General features: G+C 43.5%; 3 protein-coding genes across 3 annotated transcripts; all 3 read right to left on the reverse strand.

The window, feature by feature from the left end:
* Window positions 1-482: 482 nt before the first annotated feature.
* Window positions 483-4,677, reverse strand: LOC109779850 (uncharacterized). The gene is made up of 6 exons (XM_020338471.4): window positions 4,329-4,677; window positions 3,959-4,161; window positions 2,887-2,996; window positions 2,104-2,189; window positions 993-1,103; window positions 483-874 (listed from the first exon to the last, which is right to left on the reverse strand). Exons 1-6 carry the CDS (start codon window positions 4,436-4,438, stop codon window positions 742-744), a joined length of 753 nt encoding a protein of 250 aa, XP_020194060.1. The 5' UTR covers window positions 4,439-4,677; the 3' UTR covers window positions 483-741.
* A 2,148-nt stretch (window positions 4,678-6,825) lies between these two features.
* Window positions 6,826-10,242, reverse strand: LOC109779847 (uncharacterized). Its single transcript, XM_020338468.2, has 6 exons — window positions 9,274-10,242; window positions 9,056-9,175; window positions 8,520-8,636; window positions 8,333-8,422; window positions 7,397-7,504; window positions 6,826-7,280 (listed from the first exon to the last, which is right to left on the reverse strand). The coding sequence occupies exons 1-6, from the start codon at window positions 10,225-10,227 to the stop codon at window positions 7,233-7,235; spliced, it is 1,437 nt and encodes a 478-aa protein (XP_020194057.1). The 5' UTR covers window positions 10,228-10,242; the 3' UTR covers window positions 6,826-7,232.
* A 1,797-nt stretch (window positions 10,243-12,039) lies between these two features.
* On the reverse strand, window positions 12,040-21,471 carry LOC109779848 (sodium/hydrogen exchanger 6). Its single transcript, XM_020338470.4, has 22 exons — window positions 21,147-21,471; window positions 20,338-20,389; window positions 20,145-20,204; window positions 19,959-19,983; window positions 19,807-19,892; window positions 19,618-19,729; window positions 18,287-18,349; window positions 18,173-18,192; window positions 17,997-18,094; window positions 16,504-16,532; window positions 16,079-16,110; window positions 15,937-15,984; window positions 15,801-15,861; window positions 15,612-15,709; window positions 15,057-15,132; window positions 14,953-14,972; window positions 14,116-14,213; window positions 13,912-14,021; window positions 13,418-13,495; window positions 12,984-13,081; window positions 12,816-12,898; window positions 12,040-12,632 (listed from the first exon to the last, which is right to left on the reverse strand). The coding sequence occupies exons 1-22, from the start codon at window positions 21,358-21,360 to the stop codon at window positions 12,589-12,591; spliced, it is 1,605 nt and encodes a 534-aa protein (XP_020194059.1). The 5' UTR covers window positions 21,361-21,471; the 3' UTR covers window positions 12,040-12,588.
* Between the last annotated feature and the right edge of the window lie 2,917 nt (window positions 21,472-24,388).

Here is a 24,388-nt window from a genome sequence, read left to right on the forward strand (position 1 = left end):
GGCTTCGGGAGCAAGAAATCGAGCAATTGCTGAAACACGCTGGTGATCATGGCTTGAGCCATACCCACGTTATCCACTTCTATTCTTACACGGACCAGCCTTTCAATTCAGATTATCGCACACTCCTCGTGTGGTTTTCACAAACGAAAAATGGAGCTTGGTGTGTTTAGAAAAGAAAAAGGAGCCACAAGCCCTGGAGGCTCATCCTTCCACTAACGCCTCCTCGTTGGCGCCACTATCGGCTCCAAAATGCGCCCTGAATTTACATGCCCCAATACCAATAGCTCCTGAATGTTCATGCAGGCAAAAAAGACGTTACTCACCCCTATGGCACCCTGCAGCAATACTAGCATTTGATGAACCCTTTATGCAGGCACCAAGCAATACTAGCATTTTGATGAACCCTTTATGCAGGCACCAGGGAAGGTCGCTTCCTGATAAAAAAAGACACTACTTACCCACTTGGTATAGAAGCTGGCAGCTAAAACAAAACTGAAATCTGTCGATTTGCTCATAAACAAGATCACCCCTGGAAGATCAGAAAACACCAGATAAACATACTACGCGCTCACTACCTGTCCTATTTTACATCATCATCATACAACTGATGCTACGCAAAAAATTACTGGCACGAAGCAACTGGGAAGCAGCTTCCGAGCCAAGCAAAACCATGTTTCCAGAAAGAAGTCAGCAAGATTGCAAGTGAGTCCATGAGCTTTTTTTTACTTCAAATGGGCATCATTATTCCCCAACAGCCCTCTTTCGGGACTTGCGTGGTCGTTCAGAATTCACCATGCTATCTTCGCGGTTCGCAGTTGTGCGACCTTGTACCTTCTGCTCGCTCTTAGTATGATCCCTTGGTTTCCTTTTACCACTGGAAATTTCAAGCAGCACACATTTTATTACTCAAGCTTTGAAAACTGCCGCACAGAACTACCGATTGAAATGGCAGTTTAAAAAATAGCGCGGAAGCATGTGTTAGAAAACCAGACCTGCTAATTTCCGATGCGTATTCAGCATCATGTACTGATAGCCACCGCATGCATCCTGTGTGAGGTGGCATCAAAGATCCAGTTATGTGACAATTCATTTCCGTGTCCACCCTATAAATGAGTATCAGGCAAAGGCACATGGTTAGTTTATTTGACCCAAAATACAGTGTCACATGACTATTTGACTAAGAGTAGAGTAACATACAAATTACTTCAAATCGCTTAGTGAATGCTCATATAGTTCTCACATGCAGCTCAATGTATTGTGGGGATGAGCTTCAGTCCGTTTCTAATACATTATTTGTTCTGAAGTTATCATAGTACATGATTAAATAAGCTCAAAACTAATGCTCCTTATATAGGAAAATACACAGGAGCTCCTGGGTGCTCCACACCCCTATACAAATATTAAATGTAAAAAAATACCAAAAAAATCTGAAATTTGGGGATATCAAACCTGGGTTCCCAATCTACTCCCGTGTGAAGTTTCGTGAAAAAAAATACCCGGAAAGGTATCCATGGTGAAGGAAATACTGTCCGAACAAAAATCCATCCAAACTGTTTTTTTCTATACATAGGATTTTTGTCTTTTTTGCCACGGATACGTTTCCTGGTATTTTTCCATGAAATTTCACACGAAAGTAGATCGTACACCCAAGTTTGATATCGGTATACTGTCAGTTTTTTTTTTCAAATTTCTTGGTATTTTTGAACTTAATGTTCATATAGGGGGTGGAGCGCCCAGGTGGTACAAATCCTCTTCCTCCTTATATAGCTCTAGTATCACCATGCTGGTATATAGTTTCATGCATTAAAGAAAGCCATCATCTTGTACACCATCAAACTCCTTATATGTTATTATGGAATGCTATCGTTGAAAGTTCAAAGCAAGGTGGGTTTAGGGGTACCCCCTCATCAGCACAGCAGGGAAAAAAATATTAATACACTAAGGTACGCATGTATAACACCAACATACAGCAGTATAAGTAACACAAGCAAAGTAAAAGCTATACAAATATCTAAAATATGTAGAGTTGCTGGCCAAATTGGAAATAAAACTCCAGGAAAGGCAATTTGAACCAGACAAAAGAGGAACTGGATGAGCCCATACCTTTTAACAGAAAACCGTATCATGCTTCCTTTTTTAATCACATGCCGCTTGTCCGACTGGCTTATAAATTTTCCTCCATGTCCTCTCTGTGAAAGCAATAAACTCAACTTATTAAAGTGATTCGATGGTGTTTAAAACTACTATATCTACAGAGTTCTCAAGATTGAGAAGTTGTTAATCACATGTTGTGTTCACGAACCCATTCAAGTTGAAAGTATCAGCCATTTTTCTCTACGATGCAATAAATCAAGGCCTATTCCCACATTTTGGTGTTTACTTTCTTTAGAGACTTCTTAGTCACATGTACCTTTTGATAATGTGAACACCATCAGCTAACTTCTTGTTCTTGTAACAGTTGGCAAAATTGAGTAATGATGGTCGTAATATTTGTCAAAAACGTTCAGAACTGTACACAGTATACTTGCAAGTTCCAACTATTAAAGATCAACATGAAAAGAGATGAACTTTAAGCCATATGGTTTTATGCACAAGTAAATATGCATTAGCTCTGTTGAGTACAAGCGAATCTGAATGGTTATGCATCGCAATATAACAAACAATTCTTGCAAGGTTCAGTTTCCACATCCATGGGCATCAGCTCTGTTGAGTACAATTTATGAAGCATCCAAACAAGACAAATTAAATTGATAGTCAATTACTGAGACTTGGAAAGAGAAGGTTTCATTTATAAAGTTCCATGAAACAAACCAAATATAAGATTCAACACATTATATTAGTATCAGAACAGCTAATTCCTTGATTATCAAGAAAAGTGGATCTTACTCTTTTGAATTTGAACATCTCAGGGATATCATCTGCCATAATGGCTGCTGAGAAAACCCCCAGGACGATGGCATGAATTGATTCCTTGCCAAGCATTTCAACTTTCCCTTCTGAAATTAAAAATAAACAAGCATAAGACATGCATATTTCAAACTTCATCCGCAATATTATTTTCAAGGGAAGTTTTTAACAATGCCACTACTCTCAGTTCAAACTGTAATCATACATTCATCATTGAATATATGTTCATATCTATATACATCATATAGATATGCACATTTTGTAAATGTTCATATTGTTTTCTATAAACTTGGCCAACTTTACAATGTTTGACTTAAGTCAAAGCTAATATGCGGAGTAAATAAAAACGGAGGGAGTATTTTCCTAACTCATATGCTACTCTTTCAGAAAAAAGATATGCTCCGAAGGCCACTTGGGAGCAGAAGCTCTAGGTGCTCACTTGAATTGCATCAGAGGCGGAAAGAGATGAGCAAGCAGGCAACACAAGGAAACTGATTCTGCAACATGCATATCCAAATAAAACATGTTTTAATCCTGTTCTGAGCTGCAAAGGCAGCCAATCTGCACCAAAATAAGCACAAACGGGCAGCTAATGCAATGTAAATTTGACAAGCACAAGCAGGCATCTAACAACAATAATCCATCCAAATTCTGAGAAGCACAAGTGCAAACACAGTCCATCAGATTATGCAGAATACAATCCATCCATTAGAATAACAGCTGTGACTGAGGGCAATTAGGGGGGGGGGGGGGGGGGGGGGATATGGCCAGCTCAGTAAAAATACTTTGAGCTGAGACTAGTGGCATATCAGTGGCATTTTCAGAAATAGCACTGCAGTTATGACATGGTAGCAATTTGAGCTGGGACTAGTGGCAGTGTCTATAAATTTCCCTTTTTCTCGATTGAACAAGAGATGACATACAAATTCAGCCATTGAAAAATGCACTGACGCGCTCTACCACAATTGAATGCGCACGATCTCATATAGCTGGCGTGCAGATATGAGGTCGTCGAAAGAGCGACGTTGAGAAGAGTTATATGTCCACCTACCTAGTATCATCTCTGGCTGGGGAGAAAACAGCAGCATGTTCGCAGTCACCGGTACGCCAAAATATGGTACCAGACCATCCAGGATTTTGGCTTTGATAACCCTTTTCCCGTCTCCGTCAACTTTTCTGTCTTGGCCATCTTCGTTGTCACCTTCGAATTCAACTTCATGTGATAGCAACACGCCATCAAAGCGATCTTCATACCTGAACAGCAACGCCCATTATCCAAGTTGCTCACATGCTGTTCCCCCATCAAATTTACACCTCTCTAACCAAACCGGCGCCCAAAGATGCACCGTTGCAACGCTACACTGGGATACGCACGGAACATCGCAATACCGAGGGAAGGAGCGGTGGGGAGGGTGACGTACGAGAATAGGAGGGTGCTGAGCTGGCGGGAGACAGCAAGGCGGACGTCTGCGGCGTTGGAGGGGTGCACGTACACCGTCAGCTCGGCCGTCGCCTCCCGGAGCGCCTCCATCGCAAGCGGCGGCGGCGGTCGGAGCTTCGGCTCGGGCCTTCGGTGGCCAAGCAGGGCTTGGGCGTCGGTGATCTCAGGAGTCGGTGGCACCCGTGCGTTCGGCAGCGGGAGGGGGCGGCTCAGGGAGGAGGGAAGGGACTCCGGTGGCAGCCGGAGATGGGGGCAGGTGGCGGCGCCGGTCGGGAGTGAGGAACCCTAACGTGAGATGGTTGTGTCGTTCAGTCGGGGCGGGAGATGGTTTTTCTGGAGCGCTCCCGCGAAGCTGCTGCTGGGATCCGGCCCAAAAAGGGCTGTTTGTTTGGGCTCCTGTTGGAGCAGCTGCAGGGAGCCCAAACAAAACTACTCTAGTCCTGCCTGTCAAAAAGAAAAACTACTCTAGTCCTGCCTGTCAAAAAAAAACTACTCTAGTCCTCTTCTCAAAATAAAAGAAAAATAAACTACTCTAGTCCAAGCTCTTGCTTGTAGGAAGCTCTGGCACTCGCTGACGATGTTGGCCTGAGGAACATTCACACCGGTTCCAATTGCAAGGGCGTGGTAGAAGATATTTAAGAAGGAACTGGTGGCCCTTATGGTGCTCAGGGAGATTGCAGGCCAAAAGATTGGTTTTGAGTCTTGCCAAAAAAAATCGAGAACTCTGAGTCTTGCAATTATGTACACGAGTGTAGGAACTTCAGTTTTGAAGCTCATAATCTTGCTAAGCATGCTAATATGTTAGGAATAGGCGGCCATGTGTGGTTGGGTCACCCTCATGATCCAATTCTTATACCTATGAACATTACCATTACCTTCTTACCCCCCAAAAGTTGGACCACTCTCTCATTAGCTTACCACTCGCTAGCTATCAAAAAAAAAAGACCGCTTGCCTGCTAGCACCTTCTGGTTTAAGAACAAAAAACATATTTGCCCTTTATAGATTAAAAAGCATGTACTAATAATGTAAAAAATACGAATTTAAAAAATGTTCATGCATTTTTAAAAAGTTCATTAATTTGAATATATTCATAAATTTAAAAGGAGTTCATGCATTTGGAAAAGGTTCAAAAAAAATTAAAAATAATGATTTTGAAAAAAAGGTTATGAGTTTTCAAAGAGTTCATAGATTTTTAAAAAGATAATGAATTTAAAAATATTCACTTTGAAATAATTTATGAATTTTCAAGTTCATGGGCTTTTAAAAAGTTCATAAATTTGGAAAATATTTGGTTCAGAAAGATCACGAGTTTTAAAATATCATGAATTTAAATAAAGTGAAAAATAAAAAGGAAAGGGAAATAAAGCGACAAAATTAAGAAAAAAAAATCATGAATAGTTTATTCAAATCGTAAACATTTTATTTTGTGTATTTTTTAATTCAGGAACATTTTTAAATTCGTGATTTGTTTTCAAATTGATGAATATTTTTTAATATTTATGAACATATCATTTAAACTGCCTAAAATACATATAATTTAAGCTGAACAATGGCTTGCGCCGATGGTTCGTCATGAGGGCCAGGGAAGTACCGGGCGAGCGATTTGTACCCATCAGATAGCTCGTGCGGCCCATTAGGCCGAGCAAGCTGTGGTTCAGTGATCAATCGTTAGAGTAAACGCCGCCGGCATAGGCATCGTTCCTTCCTTCACATTCTCTCTCTCTCTATCCCTCTCTCTAAAAAGGCATTGTTCCTTCACTTGCTGTTCTTATTGGTGTGAGCATAGATACATGTAGTTTTGTCTGCCATCTTTGCCCTACGATCTAGACAATAGTTTTTGCCCTAATTGAGATTTGTCGAGCGTTGATATACGTGACGCCGTTGTTGTTGGCTATAATTGTTCCCACTACATGATTTCATAAGAGTTTTTGTGCCCTTGCCTTCCTCGAACTGATGAGAACATTCATGGAACGATCCTAGCCAAGAAGTTAACGTCTCCAGCAAGCTCTCAGCGATGTTTTGTCTAGGTCCACATTTTTTCTCGCAACAGGTCACCATGATCTCAATTTCTATGGTTATTAGTTGGACCCGGATGCTTCTTCGTTTTTTGAAACAGAGACAAAAGCTTTGTCTCATTTCTCATTGATTATAATAATTAAGCAAAAGAGAATTGTTCAGTTAATTAAGGAAAAATCAATACAAACAAAACCACATACACACAGTCGACCCAACAAACATTTCCAACGTGCAACAATCAATCACAAAACCCCCATACTTCTACATCACAAAGGAGAACACCTCTGTCGAAGGCAACAGACACCACCAAAGTGGGCCAGGATAGTTCTTGCAAGTGTTCTTTGACATCCACTGACGGGTGCCCTGCCCAGCAACTTGACTGGGAAGATGCAAAAAACACTGCTACGTGTGCATGCCAAACTATCCAAACAAAAATGAGCACCGTTCTTCAACCAAGCCATCAATGAGAATTTGTTCTGTTAGCAAAAAGAAAGTAACAGCACTATCTGAGCAACGCAATATATTACAAGTACACAAAGAATCAACGAATTTTGATTATGTAAAGGGCAATGCTTCTATCAGTTTATTCTTTCCATGGCTACACAAGGATAAGAGAAACAAGAGACCAAAGACAAAAACACCATATATACCACAAAGAATCAGGAATTCTTGATCAGCAGAAGGACTTCTTCCCGCCAACAAGAAAAAGAGCAGAAGGATACTTCTGCCTTTCACTTTGTATATGATCATCAGGCCACCTCTCCCTCCTACTGGAAAATGTTTCCAGTGGTGAGCACAATTAACTCCACTGGTCGGAAGAAATGACTTGGTGCCGTGTTCATTTTTTGCGTTTCCTCCGGCATCGCTTCAACTTCTCAACTGCAACAGCTGGCTTCTCAAGCTATACTCCCTCATCTATGTAACGGGCAATTTTTAAGAAACCAGTTAGATATTTCCGTGGTAAAGGTAGGATCGCACAAGAACATGATGTATATTCCGAGCAGAGTGCAATTATTCATTTAAAATTGTACCTGCATATGGTGTGCTTGATTTAGTAGATTTCCACACTCTTCTATCAAGTCCCTTTCACTAGTGATTATTTGTGCAAGTTTGGAGGCCACGCCATCAACTTCTTCAACCTATATGACAAGAGCAAAATGAGATCGCATCAATATAACAAGAATAACTCAAAATGATACTGCCTCAAATTCAAAATGCAACTCATTTAGAATTCGTACCAGTCAAGACATTTTACATTTGGCCATCTATAAAGGAAATTACTTGCGCGTCTAAAATTCCAGATTGATATAAGTAGACATTTATAATGCTGGGAAAACTTCTGGTGTTCCAGGTTTCAAACAGATATGACTGCGTTGGCAATTATGAACGATTGGATATTTCTTACAAGTATACAAGTTTAAAAAACAAATGACACCAGCCTCCCCTGGTATTTCTTATAGAAAGGCAACGGCATGCTGGCATCATTGGACACTAGCACAGCTAGCCAACAAAGCGACTCTCAGTTATCAAGTACATTAGCTTTGGGCGAATACATGTTCACTTTGGAGTATGAACATATCTTAGTGTGAACTTTCAATTGTCAATCAAATGAACATGGATTTGTATGCTTAGCATAATCGCAAATAAAGCTTCCTACTTGTGTTTAGAGTTAGAATTGAATTTGGATGGTGGTGAACTTCACAACCTCCATCCACTACAATATAGTTGTTTGATACTGAATATGTTCTCACATAGAAGATCAATATGCAAATTTTATTTTTCAATCAGCTATAAGATATACTCCCTCCGATTCAAAATAAGTGTCCCAGTTTTGAGCTGGGGTTAGTTCAAAACGGCGACACTTTTTTATGTATCTGAGGTAGTAACATTTAGTAAACACAATTTAAAACAACCATTTCAAAAAGGTAACATATCCAGGCATGACAGCTATTTGATAGTTTTCTCACCTTTGGTAATAAATTTCGAACAAGAGGCGACGCTGGCTCCAGTAGTTGCGCAGCAGAGCTAAGAACTTCTGAGATTTCCTCATAGTTTGCCTGCAAGGAGTAGTCTTAGAACATAATATTTTATCTGCATCACGAACATATTTTGGTGCCATCTATGCCTGGAATGTGAAATAAAGCAAAATCTTACCCGAACACCCCCAATTATAGGCAGCCTTAGTGAGGCGTTATGCAGCGCAGATGTTGCCCCTGTCAAGCAGCTGGAATAATCCTCCTCAACATCACTCCATCGATCCAAATACGGCAACTGACATTTTTGCAAATGAACAAATTAATTTTTGATAGAGCATATGTTCTCACATACTTGATATTCTCTATTTCCCACTATGTATGCTGATTATTATTTTTATTTTGAACAACAAATTTACACATAAATCATCCTAAGTGTGCCGATGCTAGTGCACACACGTAATATCCATTGGGCACATATTGAATGTAGTTGTAGGTTAAAATTTCAGTACTCCATTGGGAGTAGATAATTGACAACATATGATTTAGTGTCATACTTCAGTTGGTTCATAGTAGGACAAACTGAGATCAAAACAGTTAAGGTGGTGATGCTGAGTCATGTCCCTTCGATGGCTTCATCTCATGCGATTTATCTAAGATAGCCTATACAACACTTCAAAATATACAGATAGCAAAAAATGCCAAAAAAATTGTTACCTGACCACCAACAATTGAGCATAATCTCTGATCCCTCTTGATCTTCTCAGCCTCTGCCCTCTTATCAGCGACTGATTCTCGTAGCCCAGCAATTCTCTCAGCCAGTCCGAACAGGGAGTTCTTCACACGCAACAAAATGAAAACAATAACAACATCAGCATCTCCGTTCAAATTGTGGAGATCAAATTACATCCTCTGTCACAGTAAAAAGGCCTCACCTCCGCCGCAGCAGCCTTGGCCCTGGCCGCCTCTGCCCCCCGGGCGTTCAGAAACCTGTACTGAACGTAGCGGTTGTCCAGCAGCCGCAGCTGGTGCACGTCCTCCTGCTTCCCGGCAACCTTTCTCCCCCCAATGACCACAGCCTTCTTCATCTCCGCTAGTTTCGTCCCATGTGGCTGCGGTGGCCTTGGCGCCGCCATCACCTTCGCCACCGGAGCCGGGCAGCTCGAGAGAGCCGAATTAAGCGATCGGTGGCACAGCGGGATGGCCGCCCCGCGCGTGGACCCGCCGGACTCAGGAACCGACGACCGGAGCTCCGACGACAGGCGCACGCCGCGGCAGGACGCCGGGCCGAGCAGCGGCGGGCTCTCGCAGGGCGCGGCGGGCACCAGGATCCCATCAGGCTCGGAGAAGTCGGTCAGGGTGGAGGAGGTGTCCGTGGAGCTGCAGGACGCGGCGTCGTCCGCGGCGGAGGGGCAGGAGGAGGCGCGCGCGGGCGTCGGGGGGCGCGGGTAGCCCCTGCGCCCCGTGGACGGGGCCGGCCCGCTGGACGCGCGGGGCAGGAGCCTGGGGGGCGGGGCGCCGGCGGAGGAGGAAGAGACGGAGGCCCGCGGGTTGGCGCCGATTTCGCCGAACAGCTTCTGCACGGCGCGCCTGCGGGTGGAGGGCGGGACGAGCGGGGGCTGGTTCTCGTTGGCGAAGGGCGTGGCGACGCGCGTGTGGGCGCGCGGCGACGGGGTGGGCGAGGAGGCGCGCGACGAGGAGGTGGAGAGGCGCGGGGAGGAGGCGGCGGAGGAAGAGAGGGCGGGGGCGGGGGTGGAGAGGTATCTGGAGCTGACCTCCCGCGCGCGGCGGCGCGGGCGGGGCGCGGCGGTGTGGAGCGGCGGCGGGGGCGGGGGCAGGTCGGCGGCGGCCGCCCGGTGCGGCGACACGGAGGCGGCGGCGGCGGCCATGGGGGGCGGGGATCGGATTCGATCGGAGCGGAGGCGGAGGGGGAGTAAATAGCCGTTGAGGCGTAATGAGATGGATTTTCAGGGGTGGGAGGGGATAGAGAGGAGCGTAACGGCTAGTTCGGGGAAGGGGGCGGGTCTGGGTTTAATACGGCCGGCGTGGAAGGGCGTTTAACGGTAGGCACGCAAGGCGGAGGAGAAGGTGGGTTTGTTTCCACTGGGAGGTGGGCCCGAAGAAGTTTGTCTCTGTATATCACGATGATCGCCGCCGATGGATCATGAATGGATGATGGCGGGTCGAGGGAGAAACAAGGCCGGCAGATCAAGATCATTCCAGTTCCACCACTCCACATCATCTCCCGTCTCGATAAGTTACGCAATGATTTAGCTCTTCAAACTTTCCTTTTGCGAGAATTCAACTCAGAAACTTAAAGCATCTCCAACAACAGTCTTAAAATAGAGCTGCCCAACTTCAACCAAAAATGAACTCCAACAGCAGTTCTAAACATTTTTTTGGGGGTCTCATTTAGGGCTGCCCAAAAAACTTGGTCCAAATGACGCATATTTGGATCACGTAGCCGCCTGTCCAAACGTAAAAACTGCCACGGCTCGTGTGTCGCGCGGTGAAACCTCCAAACACCTCCTCCTGCGCGCGCGAAACCCAGAAGCCCCTCACCCGCGCGCCACCTCGCCACGCCGTCGTTGATCCAATACCCTACCCGCGCCCCCCGCCTCTCTCAGCCTCTTTTCGCGCCGCCGAATCAACCAGCGCGTGCCCCAGACGCCGCCAAATTAGCCACCGTCGACCATCGTTGCCGTAGATACAACACCTCACCGGTGCCGCCGTTTCCTCGGCCAATGTATGTCACCAAATCGCCGACCGAGGAGCTCCACCGACTTCCATGACGTTTGTCTGCATGACTTCAGCCGTTTCTCGGTCGGGCTCACGCACGACAACTCGGCATGTATGACGAGTCGGACGTCGCCGCCAACGCCTTCAAGAAGGCGTGTTGGTGGGCTAGGCCGGCCAAAGCAGGTCCTGAACTTTCCGGAGATCGAGACTCATGCCAATGCGGAGTTCGTCAGCTCTGAGATCAAGATAGTGACCGTCGCAGAGAAGGAGACTCGGATCGTTCTGGATCAGTGCAACATTCGTCAGTAGGGCGAGGCTACCATGGCGAGGTTTTACCCAGGTATGGGCCCTCTATTCTAAGGATAACACCCTACCTCTGTTTGGACGTGTTCCTCTCATGCGTGAGAGTGATTAGAGGATTTGTCTTGCATGTAGATTTGAGTGAACCTGTCTATGTCTCATGCACTTTTCAACTTATATACTACAACGAGGAGATGGAGTCACGGGTTGTTAAGAGAAGTGCAACGTTTTTGTGCTCGGATTCCATGGAGCCTCTTTTTTTTAAAACATTCAAATATCGCATTTTAAAGTTTCAAAAAAATCTGAAAAGAATTCACCATTAACGTATGGATGTATACCACATGTGCGTGAAATTTAATGAGAATATGCGTTGATTAATGAGCTATCACAAGGAGAAAATCGTTGGTTTTATATAGAGCAGTGCATTACTGTTCACTGTTTTTGAATCATCAATTAGTCATTTTTGTGTACCTCGCGTGTCAATGTATTTGCCCATGAAAATTTGCACACATGCAGTATACACGATACTATGGATTTTCTTCAGAATTTTTGAAACACTGAAACGTTTTTTTCCTTTTTTGAATTAAAAACAGACAACGGCAAACATACATCAGGATCATACGGAATCAAAAGCTCTAAGAACATGACAGCAACACAGCAGATTTAAGTGCGCACAACAACAGACAACTGCAAACATGCATCAGGAACCACAGAGACAGAGGTAAGACAGGCTTACCTTCGATACATTGTCACTTCACGACAGGCATTTCTGTGACAGCGTAGTTATGTCCCTAATGGTTTCAGATTTCACTGGAATACATACATCACAGTAATGTTCGACTCAGACACGGTACGTCCACTTCACAGCAAGGGTTTTCGAGCCAATGCAGTTGGCAATGATCAGCGCTGAGCTGTTGGAAACAAATGATCTGGTGTAAGACAAGGGCTTGGGTCAACAAAGTTCGTCACAGAACTTTGCCTTTCCAACTGGAGCTCCACCATGTACCATCCAAGAGCCTTGTAAATATATACAGGAGGCACGCTGTCCTGATCAGGCTTATGATTTCTATCCTACAGTATGCTCTGCCATATGCTACTCAACTAAGGCAAAGGTGTGTGTATGGTTCCAATCTGGATCCCACGTTCTACGATATCATTAAGTCCATTGGCACTTGGCACCGTGTATAATAGCTAGCCATGCTCAAACTCTGCTATTGATCATAGAATCCTCGTCTCTGGTTTTGGGGTTGATCACCTGCCGTGAACCAAGCAGAGAGTAATCAGCGATTCCAGGAACACTCTGAGTGAATTATTCAGATGGAAAAACTAAGACTAATGACACAATATAACACGCTTCAACCCAAGAATTCATTGTGTAGTATAATAATCATGTATGTGGGCACTCTGGCCACCGAATGACGAAATATTTTTTACTTACCGAAATCATCAGCATCTTCATCAGTCTGACTGGTGAAAAATGGAGTTAAATAGTTCTTGTCAAGGGCGGTGAACGATGTTGTGCTGTGTCATCATTTGAACAGTAATCAGTTGTTTGTGGAGTAATCATTTGTATGTAAATGGAAATACATGATCTGACAACGAGTACCTTTTGTGGAACTCCTTGAGTTTCATTCTCAATCCTCCTCCAGACGATGTACCTTCCTCATAAGTTGGGGGAATGTAACCATTGTTATCCTCGTAAGTCTGAGAATGGTGGCACACAGAAATTAGTCCTAAATCCAAAATTATCCTTGGAAATATCAAAAGCAAGCAAACTGTGCCACACAGCATGATAATACAATATAAATAAGAACCTACAAATCATGATCAGCTGCCCAGCTAGAGGGCAATTGTTTTGTAGGCCCATAGCAAAATACGACCCTGAGTAGCTATTACCCCAAAAAACTATGAATTCCAGTGGATGCCAGCATTAAATTAATAGCATAAAAATTAGCATATTTTCAGAAAGAATGTGAGTTTTTTTAGAAACACAGAAAATAGATAAGAGTAGTGAGAACAGAAAACCAAATCAATGCTTACTTCTATTGATGTATTTTCATCACCAATTACATCCAAAGCTTCTAACATGGTGCCTGTCGACCCTCCAATAAGAAGAACCTGCATGATTTCAAGTAATTCATGACAGCTGTGCAACTCACTTTAAGAGTATCTGATGGTAATATGGAATTACGTGCCAACTATCCCAGAATAGAGCACAGAAATGTCATGTATGCAACACTTACAAAGAACTTTTACTGCACAGAAAGGATGTACCAACTTGATTATGTGCTCCTAGGTTTACCTAATTATTTCGGCAAAATAGTTTGTTCTATGAAACTATATTTGTAATACGCATCAGAGCAAAATAAAAGCTTAATTAATATAGAAGTGGACCAACTAGCAAAAATTATAAGCAGCACATCATGACATCCAAACAAATGCAATACAAATATAAAAAATGCCATCCCAATTGGTAGCTTCATCATTTCTTGACTAGTGCCCAAAATTAAAGAATGTGGAAAATGTGCAAATACCGTTAAAACGACAATGGCTGTGGTAGCTGTTAATATCGTCTTTCCATGTCCTTCAGGAAGTTCATGCACAGATTGGAGAGCAAGCGCAAAAGCCATGGCTCCTCTAAGCCCTATTTGTCCAAAATCCAAATAATGAAAATTGGCTTTATAGAAGCCTTTATCATATATGTCTAAAGTTGCCAACTACAGTATAATGAAACTCACCACTAAAACAAAGAGCTTTCTGGTGATTTAGAGGTATACGCCGATGTTCTGGCCGCGATATATTAACCAAGTAGGCACAAGAAAAGACATTTGCTGCCCTACAAAGAAACAAAATTGCAGGAAAGAATGTCAGAGAGTGTGCTTGTTTCACCACTGAACTTACTTGGGTATGACAAAATCGATAGTTGGGATAAGTTATGCATTATTTTCTACATGTTCTACATCATTGCAGACCCAGTTTGACTTCAATTCAAGTATGTGACTAACAACACGGTAACAAGGCATGAGTATTTTATACAGATAAAAATATGACCACTGCTAAATGCCCAAACAGTGCAGGACACAGTTGTCAGATCTAAACGAAACATGCTTTCTACTTTGTAGTGTCTAGTAACTTAGGCCTCCTTTGGTTTGGAGGAATTTTGTAGGAATTTCATAGGGTAGGATTTTTATAGGAAAAAAAATCCTATAGAGCTCTTTGGTTTGTAGGAATGGAATCCTATTCCTATGGAGGAAAAATCTTCCTATCCTCCACATTTCATAGGAAAATAAACATTAGCCTAGACTCAATGGAAAAAATCCTATGATGTGAAACAAAGGACATCTCCTTTCCTATTCCTAATCATAGGATTTGAGATGCATGTCATCTCATTTCCTATGACTTTTCTATTCCTATAATTTTCCTACCCTATGAACCAAAGGAGGCCTTAGTAGGTACTCCCACCGTATCAAAATATAAGACGTTTTTGTAGGCTAGTTTAGCCTACAAAAACGTCTTATATTTTGGTATGGAGGCAGTACTATATATGTGAAATAAGGGCATAGCCGTAGGAGTACCTTGCAACAATTATAAATATCTATTGTTAAGTCAAGGAACCAAACTCCAAGCAAAGAATTGAATAGACCCAACTGGTGATATGTGAAAGTAAAACAAAGGATACAATCGAGAAGATGATGAACCCAACGTGTGACCAGCTATGCTCTTCCATGGCAATATCAAAGCCCATATAAATGAAGCTGAAAAAAAATAGTCAATTAGGACGAAAAAACGCAGTTATATTCCAATCCTATACACCTAAGAAGTTCACTCCCACTATCTTATTTATCTTAATATGCAGCCTATCCACCTCCTCACATATGTCCCACACATGCCATCTCCCATTTAAATGCACATGCAAGCCCCCCACATCAAGCGCTCATGCAATCATTCAACTTTTCAGTTTCCACTTTCCACCACATGCAAACCCTCCACATCATCAAAGAACATGAAAGCCCTCCACATCATTAAATTTTATTTTTATTTTTCAACAATAAATTTTATTTTTATTTTTCAACAATATAACATGCATACACCCTACATTTACCTCTAGGTTGAATGTGGTGCGGTACTATTCTCATATATTTTAATTTTATTTTTGATAAGTTCATTGCTTAAAAATCCGCAGCAACACGCAGGGCATTATCTAGTTGCTCATTATGAGTGTCCCGGAGCTTACACAAATGTTTCAGCCAAAGATGATAGCAAGTGAAAGAAGGCCGAAACAAAGCGCTGCGAGTTATCTGACAGATTAGAGTATGTATAGTGCTTCATAACCTGAGAAGAAATAGCAAATATGATGTCAGGAGACCTAGCCACAGTAGAAACATGACTATATATCACATAATAAACTCCATATTGTTCCTACCATCCCTGTGAATAGTATAGAAACAATTCCTGACAAGCCAAGTCCTTCTGCTAACATATACCTAAAAGTTAAAAGTGAAACAGTTCAATGAAAAAATACCCCAAAATGGAAAGAGTGAAGTTTCAAATGTCCTTACGAGAAGTATGGGAAGAGAACAAAAAGGCAGCACTCCAAGTTCTGAAGACTGAAATAGTAAACATACCACAAATTTAGAACTGGCAACATATGTCAATTTATTTAAAGTGAAGACTGAAAATAGGTAACATGATATGACTTACTTGTCAATATCCAATCCCGCATATTTAAATAGGTACCAGGTGGTCAAGGCATCACAACATCAACACAGTATAGGAAGTGGTGAGGATGGAATAATGCCTAAATAATCCAAATTCACATCGTGCATTCCACCCCTACCCCCCAGCGCACACACTCAAAAGCAGCAAACAAGAACGACGACGCATCTTACAGTAGGGCAAAAAAAGGGTATGTGATGCCAACAACGGGAAGCGAGATAATATTATGTAGATTGTACCAAATTTTCTTGGTTGCAGCTATCTAAGAACAACATTTCACTAGTAACAGTTGTCTAGGACTAGAAGCAACAGTGTGAAGTTCACTAGAACATACAGAACATGAATTATAGACATCATATGAGGCAAACTAGTAAATAGAGTTTTGTATGCAAGACAATGAGAAAGGATATAAGAGAAGAGATAAATCCAACTCCGACACCTGCAAATCATAGAAATGGAATGATTACATGAGACACTACTAAATCCGAAAGAACTAAAAATACAGAAATATATTATTATCCAGAAAAAATATCCCTAAGTTAAGATACTGATGCATCTCCTCTGGGGTCACATGTATTGTTAACGAGAAGGAACATCAAAGAGGGGCTGTGATCCAAACATATTATAACTCTGTGCAGCGTACCAATGTCTCTCATGCGTACGAGGGAAGAATACATGTTAAATCCACATCCTCAAGATGTCCAGGAGGAATACAAAATCAGCACATCCGTAGAAAGAATAGCAATATAAGAATTAAGTCCTGCTACTAGGAACAGAGTTCCAAAGCTCACAAGTAGGCATAGAGGCTGAGGTCAGGTACTGACATGTACCGTAGAAATCATAAGTCAAATGGCATAAATGCAGCTGGGCCAATTTTGCTGCTCAAAACTTGTAATGGTTGCAGTGCATCGAGTCATCCCTATAAAGGGACGTGAACTGAACCTCAACAACGAATTAACTATTCTCCCAATTTTCGTTCATCAAAGATACAATTGTATATCATGAAAGTGACACAAGAACTGCAATGGATCAGCACTAGTGATGCATAGCAGTATTGCTCCAGCATTACTCGTGCTTGGGAAGCATGTTTAGCACATTACCAGATCTGCGGTTCGCTCGGTTGATGATTTGGTTTCGCCATTCATTCTTATTTCCTATGAATCGAGTTTTATGAGGAGTATACACTCTGATTCGCAAATCAGGAATGAAATACATGGACAAACACCAAAATAGCCATCTGCTATACCACGCCACCTCCACATGTACTCCCCATCTCCCACACTCCTACTGCCTCCCTGCTGCTTTTTCCCCACCGTGCCATCCACCCTTGCATTGCATCTCCCTTCTCGCAGCCATACCTGCTACTCCTCAAGGACGACACCGATGGCGATAAGACGGTGATAGAGATTGTGCTCGGCGATGGCACCAAGACGATAAAGTGGCAAAGGAAGCACCATAACCAAACAGCAAGGGCAGCAGTACGTTGAATGACATGGAAACTTACATGGGTCCATGCAAGTTGCGAACACAGAGAGACAGAGAACTGAGGGTAATTCCAACCATGATCTAGATCGATGGATCCGGGGTTGGCCATTTCTCAGCAAATCGTGCAGTTATTCAATAGAAAATACGGATTGAGTCTGATTATTTAGGAGAGTTGTATGGGTCAAATTGAGTAACTAAGTAACAGTAATCCCTTAAGGGTCATGCATTGTACGTCCAGAAAATGAAGAAATAATGAATGCTGCATATTGAAAAAAGTTAATAGTAGAGTTGTGATTAGTCATTACTAAAATGTTCTAGCTAGTAAGTGCCCAAAATGTGTAACTAAGTATGTATCGTCATGGCAGTCTGCCAGTCTTACATCCAATTGAAAAGTGTTATCTTCGGCACTGGTGCTAACCTGATGACATTGAACCAACAAAGATCTCAAGGAACTGTAGAATCATCATAAAAATGTTCTCGCCTCCTGCTGCATTACTCCTGACCGATGACATTGTCCTGAAGAAAATAATGGACATAAGCAAGAAGTGCACATCTTGGAAGAATTATGTAACAGGCTCATTGATAGAAACAAACCTGTAAAGAGAAATTGCCATCTGCACTCCCCAAATAGTAAGACATATAAGTTAGTCATAGGCACGAGGAAGTACTGACTATACTTGCATGCACTGGAAACAAGTAAAAACAGACCGCATCGTTTAAAACAGATTCGCCGAACACCAGAGCATACAAGTTAACATCACTTCCCAGTTCCTGCACAGAAATGATAGCACAAATTTCATGTCATTAGTTCAGGGACTCAGCATACTCAGGGTCGCACATTTGCATTACCTCTTCAATAAATGTGGCATTAAATATTGACCATCAATGTAACAACTGAACCTTTAAATGCTGACATTAATAATATTTATATGCCATGACGCTTCATCTTGCATGCGAGACCGTGAGAGGAAATATGAACTTCCAGACTAGTGTGACGTCCTGTCTTAATAGGAACGATAGACTACTCATATCAACAAGGAATTCCTTCTTTTTCGGGAGCCCATCCGCAAGGAACCTCAAAGTTAAGTGTGCTTGGCTTGGAGCAACATTAGGATGGGTGACCGACTGGGAAGTTGATCCTGGGTGCGCACGAGTGAGGACAAAGTGCACAGGAAAGACCAGTGTTGGTCTGTGGGGCCAGTCGAGATCCCGCAAGGCGTAACGGCCGGGAATCAGTGGGCTATGGCCGGAGCGTTACAAATGGTATCAGAGTCGTCCCTCGCGGTTACACAGGCCTGTGCTGATCAGTGGCGCAGACATGTACATGGCGTGTGTGACCCATCGTGGCACACCGCATGGGCACATGTGGATGCTGGCACTGGTGTACGAGGACGCCGGTTCCTTTGAGTGGGGATGTATATGACATCATGTCTTAATAGGAATGATGGACTATTCATGTCAACAAGGAAATCCTTCTTTTCTGGGAGCCCATCCGCAAGGAACCTCAAAGTTAAGTGTGCTTGGCTTGAAATAATTTAAGGATGGGTGACTGATTGGGAAGTTGATCCCGGGTGCGCACGAGCGAGGACAAAGTGTGTAAGAAAGACCAGTGTTGTTCTGTGGGACTACTCTAGATCCCACCGGTCGTAACAGGAACCGATGGTTGTGGCTGGGCGTTACAACTAGCCCATGGAACATACTTATCAAGTATTACCTATACATTAGCAAAGCAATGATGCTTCACTTTTCAAGCATGAGGAAGTCCGTTTTCTAGCAGAAAACTAGGAAATAGGATCCTTCGCATTTCTTCATACAACAGAGACAACTTTAGTTACTTATTTACTGATATAGTGATATGTTCCTGACTAAGATTTGCATTCAACATCAGTTAAATCACTACACCATTCCAAAATCCTTGGGAACAAAGGCGCAAAGGCCCACAACAACAGTTAAATCACTACAGAGTTAAACTGACTCGGAACAAATATAGCTAACTATAAAGGTCCGAGAATGAGATGGAGAAAAGAAAAGCTAGGCACCTGGAATATTGATAATACTGTGACAGGATCAGTCGCGGATATAAGAGCGCCAAACATAAGACATTCAACCAATGGAAGTTTATACATTAGAAATGTGAGTCCACCAAGATAGCTGCAGTGAAAACAGATACAGGCTTAGAAGATGAGAGATTTTAATAGAAGTAGACAAATAAAGTATGTTATGCTTACACAAGCATCCCTGTTACGATGGAAGCGATGAATGTCCCAAGAATGGCAAAAGTTACAATGGCCCCAAAGTTGGCAAAGAATGGTTTCTGAAAAGAGACGTCTTAGGAAAAGTAGCTTAGATAAAGGAAGTATTATCAATGTATAGTACTTACTGGGGATAAGCTGAATCCTGATTGGGTTCACCGAAGTCAAGGAATACAAGTTTCAATTTGGAAAAGAGAAATATTCCAGTAAGGAGGGTTAGAGAAGTATTTGGGGAAGTTACAAGTTAGGAAGCCTATTTTGGTCACCAAGGTACTAGCAATGTTAAAAACAAGAAGACTGAAGAAAAAGGATATAATATTATAGGAGGTAATAAGAACAAGAAGAAGAATTCTTCATGGAAGTTGAACCATGTCCTGCGAATCAGAGGGAACAAGGCATGATCAAGTGGAACATGTGAACATTATGTGTAAGGTCTAGGCTACAGTGAGCACAACGCAAATGATGCAGAAGTCCAAATAAGAACAAAACTACACAATCAACACGAACCTAGTGTTGGTCTCTGTGTTCGAAATATTAGCAAGCCCACCAACAACTAGTCCTGTAATACAGTCATGAAAGTTCCGTAAGTCAAAGAATGCCCACAATATAACAAATGAAATGAAATGAAAACAGGAACTATGAAACTGGTGTAAAATATACAATAGAGCAATCGGAGATCTCGATTTATTTTCTTGTTCAAATATTAGTTTGCCCATTTGAAGGAAGACTTCGTGGAAGCAAATATTTATGCAATGGTTCTCCTTTATCAAATGAGGAGCTAGCTACAGATGGACTGCATAAAATTGATGGCACATTTTAAACAATTATCTTATCTTAAACTGGGTCACTCTAAAACACAGAACATCAAACTAGCTGCCATTTTCTAATGATATATCTCAAAGAACTCGAAACTGGAATTTACAGTTATAATAAGTCGGGGGGGGGGGGGGGGGGGGGGGGAGCCCTCCAATGAATTTCACCAACATACGTTTTGCACACTCCCAGGGGCATGACATCATATGATGGATTTAAACCCCAGGTATACTCAATTTGACAGCAAGGCAACAGACCCTGCCACTAGCCTAGTTTAAAGTTAGCAGAAATACTAATTATCCCGTTCTTCTGTGCAGTTAAGGCCAAACAAGGAAGAAACGGGGCTGAGAATTAACATGATCAGAACTAAAACGGAGGTTTCCAGAATCTACGAAATGATCAGACGTGCGAGCAGCCGGCGACAAGGGTTAGGGTTCAGACGCAAGGGTCAGGCAGTCGCCTCGGCCGCGGAGGCGTGCGTGCGTGATGTGACATAAACATACCGATGAGGAGCGAAGCGCTGGCCTCGGGGAGGTAGTAGAAGCGGTGGCGGCGGAGGACGTGGCCGAGCACGAAGGAGAGCACGAGCATGGAGATCTGCAGCAGGATCCCCACCCCCGCCACCTGCTGCTCCTTGCCGGGCGGGGCGGGAGGGGGCGGGGCCAGCAGCCCGCCCCCCGGCGGCGCCGCCAGGGCCATGCTCAGCTCCAGCGACATGCCCGCCGGCGAGAAACGCTGGGGGCGGCGGCCGGCGACGCGGGGATCAGTCAATCGGGGCCTTCCGGAAGACTGCCGGGCTACGACTGGGAGGAAGCTTGGAAAGTGCGGCTTGCTGGTGGGGCCGCCACTTTCTAGCACAGCGAGCGTGTTTCGTTCACTTCCTGGAGTTGCCTGGGCATTCCATAAAAAAAATGTTTATGGGCATTGTTTTGTTCGTGCCTAGCCTGAGGCGATGCCACAAATTTCTATCGTCACTGTGGATTTGTGTGTTCGAGATTTTATAACATTTGAATTTTAAAGTTCCAACTTCAACTTTTTTAGAACATCTACAACCGAAATTGCCTAACCAGAGCCCTGTACACCGGCGGACTGCGTCCGGCAGGTCTTAATTTGGCCCTCTCCACAACTGCACTACTGAAATTTTGATACCCAAATTCGTGGAAATCCATACACAACGATCATACAATGCAAATTCATCATATATTCAACGATACAAAGATGGTGTAGCACTGACGCTATCTTCTCCGCCGCCTCACGCTCGCGCTGCCTCCGGCGGCGCTTCTTCCGGGCAAGGTTTTCCGCTTTGCAAGGATCCAAAGCCAAGCCGAGGCTATCCTATGGCTGGTGATCAAAGGAAAAAAGATGCATAGTTTAAGTGGGACGTCCCTATTCTCTCTTTTAGCGATGTGGGGGGTGACCATCCACCTTTGACTGCCGCCTTTTGGACTAACAAGCCTTATACACACTTAATAACACATGGTTAGTGCTTAATCCATATGTTGCTATACCAAAACCCACTTAGGGCAACAAATGTTATTTCACTTACTATAAACCCTTAATTCGTATGACATGAATATAACAAAAGATATTGATAATGTTGAAAAGCCGACTTCAAATTTTCAAGCATGGAAAATTAAACGTCTTTTATGACAATTTATGTTGGCGCGAGGATGAAAATTTTAGTTTGTAAGCACGAACTGAGGCAGATTTTGTCACGCTTGTCTACTAGACCTATCATCATCGACAAACACAAATTGCCATAAAAATTCGATTTGCCATTGTCAAAAATCTGACATCAAATTTGTAGTTGTGTCCAAAAATATAGATACATTCAGGATATATCAACTATTGGGGAACGTAGCATGCAATTTCAAAAAAATTCCTACGATCACGCAAGATCTATCTAGGAGATGCATAGCAACGAGAAGGGGAGAGTGTGTCCACGTACCCTCATAGAACGAAAGCGGAAGTGTTAGTTAAACGCGGTTGATGTAGTCGAACGTCTTCGCGATTCAACTGATCAAGCACCGAACGTACGGCACCTCCGAGTTCAGCACACGTTCAGCTCGATGACGTCCCCCGAAGTCTTGATCCAGCAAAGTGTCGAGGGAGAGTTTCATCAGCACGACGGCGTGGTGACGGTGATGGTGAAGTGATCCGCGCAGGGCTTTGCCTAAGCACTACGACAAATATGACCGGGGGAGCAAACGGTGGAGGGGGGCGCCGCACACAGCTAAGAACATTTGGTGTGTCTTAGAGGCGTCCCCCTGCCCCCGTATATAAAGGAGGGAGAGGGGAGGAGGCCGGCCTAAGGGCGCCCCAAGTGGGAGGAGTCCCACTTGGGCTCCTAGTCCAATTCACCGCCCCTTCCTTTTATCGGGGGAGGAAAGGGGAAAGGAGAGAGAGGAAAGAGGAGGAGAAGGAAAGGGGGGCGCCGCCCCCTCCCCTAGTCCAATTCGGACTCCCCATGGGGGGCGCCACCCCTTGTGGGTTGCCTTGCCTCCCTCCTATGGCCCATATGGCCCATATCTTTCCCCCGGGGGGTTCCGGTAACCCCCCGGTACTCCGATACGTACCCGATACATTCCGAAACACTTCTGGTGTCTGAATACTATCATCCAATATATCAATCTTTACCTCTCGACCATTTCGAGACTCCTCGTCATGTCCGTGATCTCATCCGGGACTACGAACAATCTTTGGTCACCAAAACACATAACTCATAATACAAATCGTCGAACGTTAAGCGTGCAGACTCTACGGGTTCGAGAACTGATATGACCCCGTCTTCGGAGAAGAGGGAGTACAAGGGAAGGTCCGATTTTCACGGCCTAGGATCGATAAATGGATGGGGATAACTAGCTGCAAGCAGCCGGAAAATGGAAAATAAGAGATTATGACCCGACGAGGAGGATGCTCACCGAAGCTTACAATCCGAACATTCGCCGATCCACAACCCGCAATACTACCCCACACAACCACGCTCAAGTCATGGAGCACGGGATAGGTGCAATCCGCAAGGGAAACCACGAACTCTAATCCACACAACATGATCTAGTCGTGGAGCATGAATTAGGAGCAATTTCTCAAGGAATCATGAGAATAAGGATAACAAGAGCTCTTCAATCTCAGGAGGAGTCTATGTCTTTGGTCTTTGATAGAAATGGCAAAAGTCACCAACAAGGGAAGAGCTACCCTATTTACAACCGGGACAACCCCCCTGGATAGGTGTGAAAGAGAACTAGCTTCTGGAACCAGCTTAGGTGTGAAAGTGAACCAGCTTTGTTTGACTAAATGGCTTCGAGACTTAATGAGGTAGCTTCTGGAAAACTCTCGCTGGAGGTGGTTGGCAGTTCCCGATCAAACATTGTTCACTGGAGTCAAACAATGTTTCCTTCAGCAGCATAGTCGAGTTCTGGAAACCTTTCGCAAGTTGGGATATCCAAACTCGTGCAAAACATTGTTTCGTCAGAATCGGAACAATGTTTCTTCAGCAGACAACTCATTTCTTCATGAACTCCTAACTTTGTTCTTCGCCATAAAACATTGTTTTGCACGGACTGATATGTGTTTGGCCTTCTTCGATATTGCCCCTGAGTTCAACCAACAACAAAGGAGGTGAAGGCACAACCATGTTTTCAAGGTTAAATGATAAACTTAAGTTAGCGTTCACCTGACCATGTATTTGCATTGCGTGACTTCTTGTGATTGGACTGTTGATTATTGTTGGTGTGGTATCCATGGC

The sequence above is a fragment of the Aegilops tauschii genome, chromosome 5 (genome assembly GCF_002575655.3).
Source record: "Aegilops tauschii subsp. strangulata cultivar AL8/78 chromosome 5, Aet v6.0, whole genome shotgun sequence".
NCBI classification, from domain to species: Eukaryota; Viridiplantae; Streptophyta; class Magnoliopsida; order Poales; family Poaceae; genus Aegilops; species Aegilops tauschii.